The 10,803-nt window shown below is 34.0% G+C and overlaps 1 protein-coding gene across 1 annotated transcript in view; it reads left to right on the top strand.

Moving 5' to 3' along the window:
- Positions 1 to 10,445, top strand: part of CPSF6 (cleavage and polyadenylation specific factor 6, 68kDa) — a 17,857-nt gene extending 7,412 nt beyond the window's left edge. Inside the window, exons 8-11 of the mRNA XM_010288111.1 lie at positions 606 to 721; positions 1,052 to 1,205; positions 2,242 to 2,433; positions 10,028 to 10,445. Of these exons, the coding sequence (XP_010286413.1) occupies positions 606 to 721; positions 1,052 to 1,205; positions 2,242 to 2,428 (457 nt within the window). The 3' untranslated portion in view covers positions 2,429 to 2,433; positions 10,028 to 10,445. The remainder of the gene's footprint in view (positions 1 to 605; positions 722 to 1,051; positions 1,206 to 2,241; positions 2,434 to 10,027) is intronic.
- Positions 10,446 to 10,803: the final 358 nt, after the last annotated feature.

Genomic DNA, 10,803 nt, shown 5'->3' with positions numbered 1-10,803 from the left:
TGAACTTGACCAAAAAAAAAAAAAAAAAAAAAAAAAAAAGGGTTGTAAAATGTTGAAGTATCATTCAGAAAATTGAGTGGTTTAAAGATGATAAACTATATATGCTTTTCATAAGTTATAGCATTCTGGTCTTAGTTAAAATCTGGGAAACAGGATCATATAGTTCTAATTCCAGTATTGTTATAAAAATGATCTCTAATTTTGCTCAAAGTCGCATTGCCTATGTACATGTATTTCCACATCCATTCAATTGGGATTGTATCTGTTTACATACCTTCAAGGATTTTATGAAAATTATACATATTTGTAAAGCACCGTATTAAATGGTGCTGAAGCTTCAAAATAGATGGGATGAACAACAATAAGTCTGTTTATACAGCAATGTCTTAATTGTTTTTTATCTTTTGTTTTGTTTTGTTTTCTTTTTAGCTTTCAGGATTTTATACTGTAACATGGTCTTTAACAAAACCCAAAACCAAACCCAGATCCTGCTTTCTTTTCTGTTTGTCACTTTGCTTAAAGTTGCAAACTTGGATTTTTAAAACTGCAATGATATCTTCTGAAGTTTTTCTTAATCTTTTAAATACTAGTTTTATTGCTTGCAGAGAAATGGATGCTGCAAGGACACCTCTAAGTGAAGCAGAATTTGAAGAAATCATGAATAGAAATAGGGCGATCTCAAGCAGTGCCATTTCGAGAGCTGTATCAGATGCCAGTGCTGGTTAGTAAAACTCAATTTATGTGTTTGCCATTCTACCCAACTGAAAAGAGTTTATAGTTTTTGCATTGGGAAACTGGCAACCCTGAAGCCACATTTTCCTAACAGGCTGAATTTAGGTACAGCCTATAACTGATACTGTACTGTGCTCCAGCTAGTTTCTGAGAATGCCTTCTGAGTACTGACCTGAACGGTATTTTAATATTTGGTTCTACAGGAAATTATCTGGATGGCTGTTGAAGAGAAGATACTAGAAATAGTAATACTATTACAGAAAAAAATCTTTGCTTTAATTTGAACAATTTTCTGATCAGGATCTTCTGTCATTTTCAGGGGACTATGGAAGTGCTATAGAGACCTTGGTAACTGCAATTTCCTTAATTAAACAGTCCAAAGTATCTGCGGATGATCGCTGTAAAGTACTTATTAGCTCTCTTCAGGACTGCCTTCATGGAATTGAGTCCAAGTCTTATGGTTCTGGATCCAGGTAAAACTTTCCTTTTCCATCTGCCCTTACTTATAAAAGGGAAGGTGTAGCACAGGACTAGTTCCCAGAAAAGAAAATAGTAAAGAAATGTAAGAAATGTAGTGATTTGCTGAGTTGCACAAGAAATATGTGAAAGAACCAAATAGGGATTGCCCGAACGTAGCTGCCTTTTAATTAACCCTCTTTTCAAAATTGATCTGACTAGCTTAAATTTAACTCTTAGTTTTATTTAGTATCCTTTCCTCCATGGTACTCTTGCACTGTGTAAGCTTCAAAATAGAATTATCCTTTAGTAATTAAGATGTCCAGTAGTAACTTTTATTAGACTTTGCTGTTGAAAATTAAGATTGAGGATATTTGATGCCAATTTTCATTTTGCTTAAAAGTAATTTTCTTCACACTTGTCCCAGTAGAAATACACTTGAGTTGGGGGGAAAAGAAGCTGGGCAGAATGATTTTTGCTGTTGTCCTTTTTCATACAACTAAAAATTGAGAGTAGGTAGATTTGAAATTCATGAACTCTTCTACCTAATACAAATAAGAGATTGGTATTTCTTTCAAAACTTAAGTAATGCTCCTTTCAAAGTTAGGGCAAACACTGAGCCAGCAGTTCATTTGGCTACTGTAGCAGTAGTATAGTTGGCCTTGAATATTAAAAACACAAAGACAGCTGGTTTTGGCACGTACTTTCAGTGCACAGATTAGCAGCCACGTTGTAGTGATTGTTTGAGGTATGGTGTACTCCCCCCAGGTGATTTCAGCCATCTCGTCCTCCATTCTGAGTGTGTACTTCCTGACTTTTCCTTGATAGATTAGACAGTGGATGCACCTTACTGTCTGTAACTGAGTTCTTAGCTGGTATAAAAGGTGGTGGCTATCTTTCATGTTACATACAAAATCATACCTGCATCACAGTGAACAGATATTTGTCATGTCCTTTTTTGATGAAATTTGTACTCGTAAACTGAATACAAAATTGGCATGTGGCTGGCTTGTATTTTCAAGAAAAATTTAATGAAGTAATTTCTTTTAGAAGACGTGAGCGATCCAGAGAGAGGGACCACAGTAGGTCACGAGAAAAAAGTAGGCGCCACAAATCACGTAGTAGAGATCGTCATGATGACTATTATCGGGAAAGAAGCCGTGAAAGAGAGAGGCATCGTGATCGCGACAGAGATCGTGACAGAGAACGAGACAGAGAGAGAGAATATCGTCATCGTTAAAGAAGGTGAGCATTTGTTTCATGTTGTTGAACTTCACTGTTACTGACTTACTAAAAATAACTACTCTAGGTTTGGGATTATTTACACCATTAATATCTGTATTTAAATGGTCCTGCAGTATGTACTGAATCACTTTCTTCTTGCAGCATCTGACATGAATGTAGGTAAGTAACAACAGGTAACTGGTCTTGGGAGGGAGTATTTGTGTGATTATCTTCTGCAGTTTGCATGCTGCCTTTTTAATTTTAGGTGGTATTAAATGTTTGCAGATTGTATGAAATGCAATTATACAAACTCTTAAAAAAAGCAGTAACCCAGACTGGTAAATCTGCTTTTTTTTATAGTCTTAGAAGTTTGTATTAAATTTATGGTTGTATTTCTTATTTGTATTGTAAAAAACTAATCTTGCATTTAAAAAATGTGCTTGTGTAAGGACTGCAGCATTTAGCCCTTCAGATGTCATGTGTGGATTATTTCAATTTAGGGAACACATGTACATACAGTTGCTGTCCTTGCATAAGTATGGCATTGCTTTGTTTTTTTGTTTTGTTTTGGTTTTTTGTGTGTTTTGTTTGTGTTTTTTTTATTCCAGTGAGTTTTACTCAAATTCAGGAAATATACCCAGACTTTGCTCTTTATTTTATGAAATGTGACCTGTCAGTATCTTCTGCCTTTTAGCTAAATTCAGGTGTTATTTTCAATAAGATTTATGATCAGTTGTTCCTCACCACCCTGATTTTTTACTTCCTCCCCACTCTGATAGCAAAGTTGTTTTCTGAAGACTAGTAAACAAATGTATTATACAAGGATTGTTTCTTTGCTGGTTGTTCATAAACTAATGTGTTCTTTTATTTCATGTATCTGCAGTCTTGCATGCATAAAATGTCTAGATAGCTACAGAGTAGCATGCTAAATAATGCTTTTTTCAGTGTACTGCTGAGAGCTTTAAAATACATAGAAATGTTCATCACGTTATATAATGTACCATTTTGAGGATTGGGAATTCAAGCTACCCGTGGTTCCTTATATTTGACAATTGGAAAAAACCTACGTATTAGTTTCTCTGCAGCAGTCTTTTTCCCTTTCCCTCTACATCTACACTAAAATTGAAGCTTGCAGACTTGCCTGTCTGCCCAACTTCCATTTCTTACATTTACCCTCATATTTAGCTTCCAGATTTGCATGTGGTATTTATTGATGGAAGTTCATTTACAGAAGTTTAGTGCAAAACATTTTAGAAATCATACAAAATGTAGTATACTCCTAAGTGAAAATAGAATTTTGTATTAGTTAAATGTCAGTTTTTCAGTCAGGCTTTTGTGTCAGTGACTACTTTGGGAAAGAACAAATTCTGATATTAAATGCTCTAGTGTACTGAGTATTAAGTGGGGTGTTGTCTTGGGTTCATACACCAACAGGACACACAAAACAGTAATTGACCTAGGGAAGGGGAGTCAAAGGCTTAAATAGGAAGGTAAAAGTTGGCAGTATATATCTGCTAATGCTACTTTTTGCTATGAAAAGTGGATTGGTAGAAATACTTCTGAAATTGCATAAAAATAGCAACTGTGGTTCTTAATTCTAAAATACCAGAACATAAAAATACAGTTTTAACAAAAGTAAATGCAATTTCTTTTGTTGAACTGGATTTTTACCTTTTATGAGAAATGAGTGGTGGTGATATTTGCAAACAGTTGTTATTAATAGGAGGTAACCATTGAGCTGAGTGATGGATGCATTTCCAGAGTGTCTTCCTTCTGGTGGAGATGAGCAAGCCATACTAAAAATTGTTAATAACCTGGAATTTAAGATAATTTTTTTTTCCCCTTGGCATACTTTATTAATCTAGCTTTAATTTTTGTGTATTTAGTGTTGTGCATGTAGATACAGAGTTGTTGTGCTAAGTACAGATTCCCTACTCTGTCACCCCAAGAAAACATATCAAATAGCATTAGGTTGCATTTTATAGTTTCCAAAGCACAATTTTAAAGTGAGACTGTGGTTTCAGTCTCAGTTCAGGTGGGATTTATGTATGCAACTTCAACTTTGTTGTGTGCTGGGACTTCTCTTCGCTTTCCAGAGGGGTTGCATAGGTGAGAATTCCCTTGTGCAAAGAAGAAAATAGGTCCTAAGAACTTGATTTAAAGGGCAAACTTAGTATTCTGCATGTAAATGAAAGCATTTGGTATTTTTTTAAAGTTAAGTTGTAAACATTTTGTCTTGTTGCTGTCTTAATGAAGGGCTTTATTGTAGTTTTGTTTTTATATATTTATATACACACACACATGAGAAATAGTTATCTCCTGGTTTGTATGTTTCATTTTCACGAAGATGTATGTTGCCATACATTTTTTTGTTTCGTTCTTTACATTGATTAATATTCATAAACGGATTTAACAGTCTCAGTCATTTAATAAATATCAGCAGTGCTGAAAAGAGTTACTCCCCATATTACTGTGTTTTGCCAGATAACATAAAGTTGCCTCTGTGCCTGCACCCTATGAATGGCACCTATACTTCTCCTTATTGTGTACCTATAGTCATAACTGTGATACTGTACTGGCATTTTTTTTGAAGTGTTACACATCTAGTTTAGAAGAATTTTAAAGGTCCATTGTGAACATTTTTGTATACAGTGAAATTCAGTTTGTACTGTATTACATTTATAGAGATGGGTTAAATTGGAATAACTTACTAAATGTGGTCGTAATAATAAAACTCTATTAAAAAGTTTAGATGTACCTTAGCAGGTATTTACACTTCTGTTTGTACACTTCATGTTATAAAATGAAATTCTTCCAAGACTTTTGCGCCTTCACTTGAGTAAGGCTTCGTGTACATTGATAATCCATTCGACAGAATTACTATAAACTGAATGTTTCCTTGAAACATCTTGCCTTTGCTTGTAGAAAGCCTATAGGTATAAAAGAGAACAATGGATTTAAAACAAATGTCTCACCTGTATTAGTCAAGAAAACTAAGGATCCATTAGAATGGTATTTAGAAAGATAAACAGCAAAATTAATGTGTACAAACAGAATACTAATGTAACTTCATCAGCATGAGTCCTGACTTTTTTTAGATAGAAACTTTTTTTAGTTTAACTGATACTCAATGATGTATTTCTAGCTGATACATTGTCCCAATCTTAATCTGTCTGAACTTCTATAACTGCTGAATGTTAAGTTTTTCATTTTATGTTTTTGTTATTGGGTTGATTGATTATTTCCTATTTAAACTGGATTTGGACTGAATTGCAAAGACAAAAACACACTAACATTGTAACAGTTGATATGTATGTAGACTTTGTATTCCATATTTCATGTTTTTTTCTGATTTTTCTGCTCTCAAACCACTGTAAGCAAAATAATTTAAAATCTAATGTGCTTCTGAGGCTTCTTCAAAAACTCCTCTCAGCTCTCTCTGAAATAGTTCCAGCTTTGGAGTGATCTAAGAACTAACATGATTGGAATTTTTTTGGTGTCAGTAGGAGGGGAAATGGTACTGATAGTTGAAGTAATATTCATTATATTTTTGCTTGTATAAGTAGGAACTGCCCTGTAACAGTGTGTTAACAACCACTTAAACATCAAGTGAAGCATGAAATTAGCCTTTTAAGAAACCTTGTAAATGAATAGGAAAATGCGTATTTTTCTAAGTTATTTTAATAATAAGCTTCTAGTTAATAACAGAACTTTTACGTGAACTGTGTCGTAGCACTGTTCAAGACCTGGGTATATGTACCTGTCTAGGATTATTTCAGATCTTCTTAGTATTAAGCTATTAGGAACACTATTTACCTGATCTCTCATTTTTTTTTTAAATGTGTATTTTTGAGGAAGCACATATGTGGGGCTGGCACTATTCTATTGCATTTAGCATTCATCAGAGAAATCATGCCTTGTGCATCTGATTCAGGATTTGAAATCCATTGTAGAGTCAAAGAGGTAAGCAGTGCCACTGTTTTCTGTGCTTCTTAAAGCCTATTTCATGGCTATTCTGGTGCTTTACAGAAACATATAGTTTGTTTCTTAATGTTCAGTGATTTCTCTCATTTTCTTGAGGGTGAAGACATGATTGGGAAAATGAACTGAAAATCTTACTCTGTTTATTTTCAAATGCATAACTGCATAACTTTAATTTTTTCCATGAACATGTTGCTGTAATTTTGTTGTCTTCTGAGGTGTCTTTAGACACGCTTATATTTTTGTATTCGCTACATCCTGTGCTTTTTTCCTTTGGTTTGTGAAATCAGTAGTTTTGACAAATTTGAGCTGTGTGGAGGTTCCCCAAGAAACTTTTAAGGCTTTATAGCATTTGAAACATAAATAAGTTACTTGCCAGTGAAAATGTTGGTTTGATGCAGTCTTCTCCAAAGAATGAACAAAGTCATTTTTTTGCTTTGCTCATTGTGGTTTGAGAACTAAGATTTCTTTTTTACCAAAAAAAAAAAAAGATCTCTTCATTTTTATGTTTTTCTGTGGCAGCCTGATCTACCTTTTTGTGTCTTCCTCATATATTAATGTGAAAGATACTTGCCAATAATTCACATCTTCTAATTTGTAAACTAAAGATTGAGTTTTCTGAACACACCTCTCTGTTCATCAGTTATTTTTGGTGAATAGACAGGCTGGGATAGTAGAAAAAAGGCATATGATGAGTGAAACTAGTTTGGAAGCGTTCTTTTTCTTCCTATTTAAAATTATTTATAAAATCAGGAAATTGTTCTGGTGTTGATCTTAAATTACACACTAAGATTGAACAAAGATACCAGGTAAGTACAATAATAATAGGGGTGGAAAAATGCAACAAATGGAAGAAGGTGCTAGTGGTGGTAAAATAGTCTGATTGTACATGTATGATGGACAGAATCACATATGTATCTCAGCTTACATGCAGAAAGAAAAATACAGAGTCAAGTTTGAAATTCCTTCTTTCTAACTGTGTTATAGCTAAAGCATCACAGTATTTGGAGGCTTGTGATGTTCTGGAATGTAGGTTAAGGTAAAACAAATTTTGGCTTTTAAGCTGATACTTTCTGTGGGACTTCTGCTTTGTGTATTTTTTTTCTTTATGTATAGAGTAAAATAAAGGAGAATTACGTGAAGTAATTCTTAGGAGCTGTTAGGATATGATGACAAATGTTTATCTTGCATTTTACTGAAATGTGAACATGTTGGGACATTGAAATTCAGTCTCTGAAAATATCAGAAATTGCTACACTACTATAATTAAACTTGATGGGTGTATGCACATACAGCTTTAAAATACTGTAGAATTTTAACACATCTAAAAGCTGTTTAAAGCTTTTACATGCTTATTTGGATAATTGGAATTAAAGGGAAAAAATTAGCGTTGCTACTGCAAGATGCTTTATGTAAGAAATCTTTTGGGTTTTGTTGTAAGAGTCTGTCTTTGTGGGAAAAAAAATGCTCAAGTTGCATCTTGCATAAATACAAAAATGTTTAATCACTTAAGTTCTGGGATTTCATTTGTGATATGTTCTGGCGTAGAACCCTAACTTTTAAACCACAAAATAACTATTTAACAGTTAAGTCTGAAATTTGGGGTTTATTAGTAGAAATGTTGAGAAACTGATTGCTGTATGGTGTTAAATTGTACAAACCTAACACATGCTTGGGACGGATAGCTTATATGAGCTTGAGGCAGATGGAAAACAGCATTGCCGAGCAGTACTGACTAGAGATTTAATCTTTTTTTTTTTTTAAAAGTTGTTTTTTACTTCAATATTCTACTTCCTTGTAGAATAATGAAAAGATCTGAGCATGAAGGTATAATCCATACGGATTTATTTCTTTTTTTTTGGAACCACAAAGGTTTCCGGTTTTGCCAAAATACAGTGGCAGAATACTTGGAAACAAAATGTACACTACTTTGGATTTTAGTTGGTCATGTTTTTCAAAGTGAAGGTTCAGTGTGGTGCTGACCATCTTAAGAGCCCTATACTGAAAAGTATTAATCCTAAGTCCAGTTTATTATGCATTCTTTAAAGTTCCGGTAGATCCATAAGTACCCTTAGAAATCTAGCAAATTATTCCCAAGAAGTGAAGTTTTCTTATGCTAGTATTATAAGTCATATAAATGGTGCTTTGGATCTGTTAACTGTTGCCACAGAAGTCTTAAAGATCCATAATTCTTGCCACAGCAATTGTATGAGAGCAGCAAATTCTGACATGCAGTCTCACAGCTGTCATATACTTACTTTCTCCACTAAAAAAATGAGATTCTCCCCTGTCTGTGCTAACTTAGCTTGCAACTCTGAACACATCTTCTGGTGGAGACAGCACTTTGTCACTTTGCTACTAATTAAAAACGCCTATGGAAACTTTGGTCTCTGGGGAAGGAACTTCCCCAAAAGTAGTTGCTGGTCAGTACAGCCATGTCTTGGGAACAAAGTCTGCGAATAAGAAAAGAAATTCCAGTTACTGCTTTGGATTTGGACTAATTTATGTGCATATTGTAGCGTATAGACCCTACTTGGTTATACGGGGGTTTTTTTAAGTTTTTATTATTAAAAGTCACTTTGAGGAAAGGAAGAAGAAATGTGTCAATTGTTCATGCAAAAATTGAGTGCTTTGTTTTCCCAACTGCTTTGAAATTATTATACTGGTAGAAGAATATTTGACAGCTGTGTACTGGTGCACGTTCACGAAATTGCTCCTCTAAATGTCTTGTTTTTCAAATGAACAATTTAATGTGTTGGTTTTTTGAACAATTTGATTTAAACTATTTTGAAATTACTGAATGTTGAAATTGTGAATTATTAATGAAATGAAGATAGCTAATTGTTTTGTAATGGAATTCAACTGAAATCCAGTGTATGGAATTATACCATCCCAAGTATTTTGTGAACTCTTAGAGTAATTAACTCTGGTGTGGTTCCTTAATTTGCCAAAATAGATCAGAGTAGGAAGTAGGGCTTGGGGTTTTTTCTAGGGCAAGTAGGTGAGGAAACCTGCAAATCTATATTGTATTATTTGAAAAGTGGGTTCTTGTGATTAAACTGCAAGCGTGTATTTTTAGCTGTGTGAAGCCCATCCTGCTTGCTGCTAGTCTGAAAATTTTGAAGTACTGGTATCAGTTTCTGTGCACTTTTAAATGTTAATGAGCTGTGAGCCATCCACTTCATTATGCAATCAGTGCCTTACTTAAATGTCAAACCAGCTTAAAACTTCTGTAAGTGGGCAGGTAAAAATGTAAAAAATCTAGCTGTGGTAAAATTACCTTATGTGCTTGTTAGTTTACTCTTGTAGAATGCATACCTTAGGAAATGTTCTATATAAATGTTTCTATCAGTCACAGGAACAGTAGCTATTTCTTCCTTTATCGTTCAATACTTCAACTGTGAAATTGATACTCTTTCAACTTTGTTGTACAAGAACATTAATTTTATTTTTAACTATTGTATTAGAAGACAATTTCGTGCACACGCAAGTAGCTACTGCTTCTGGGTATTTTGTGTTAGTTTACATTATGGTGACGTAGATGCACGACTTGTGTATGTATAGATAAGGCAACAATTTTCTATGTATTATGGGGACTAGCAAAATCTACATCACAAATTTTGACACATTACAGCTGAAGGAAGAGGAACAGCGTGCAAGACAAGATACATTCTTCAAGGAAAGATGCTTGTCCAGCAGTTTGCTTCATGTGATTGAACTGAGCCTGTAAGGATTCATGGATAAAATGAACAGGAATAGATCTGAATAAAGCAAATCTGCATACATGGTAACCAGTAGCTCTTTTACTTTTTTATGTTGCTTAACTGTTTTATTTGAGGGAAACCTGTGTGATTTAAACCTTATAGCTTTTGCAACTTTATTACTGGTTATATACATTTGGCAATTATAATGTGCAAGCAATTGGAAAAAGTCAAGTAAATGCTTGTTTTTATAGTAGTTTGTTCATGTTAAACTGTTCATATGATAATGTCTGTACACAGCACCACTTTGATTACAGTAGATGTAGTGTTGTAATAAACTGTTTAATGGGGCTGATGTGTAAAGCTGTTCAAGTTATTTGATGTTTACACCTCAGGGAAAGTCTTGTGTTCAGCAATATTTAAAGATAATGTTACAATGAAAACATTGATGCTGTCTTTAAAAACATCGCAATAGTTCTTGCATATGCCTCAACCTAATCTTGCGTTCAGTGAGTTAAACATACTAATGTTGCTCTCACGTTCAGTTTTTATATGAAAATAGGTGGTTACATAAAATCTTTAATGCTATTTTGCTTTCTAGCAGTGTTTACCTAGGTGGCTTGTGAATTTGCTAATTGACATATAAAACTGTAAAAACTGCAGCTCTTTGTGGTCTGTTTCAAGGAGAGGTGGTCTCAGGTCTGTGGTT

The sequence above is a fragment of the Phaethon lepturus genome, unplaced genomic scaffold (assembly GCF_000687285.1).
Source record: "Phaethon lepturus isolate BGI_N335 unplaced genomic scaffold, ASM68728v1 scaffold11425, whole genome shotgun sequence".
NCBI classification, from domain to species: Eukaryota; Metazoa; Chordata; class Aves; order Phaethontiformes; family Phaethontidae; genus Phaethon; species Phaethon lepturus.
This window is presented reverse-complemented; position numbering and strand designations above follow the sequence as displayed.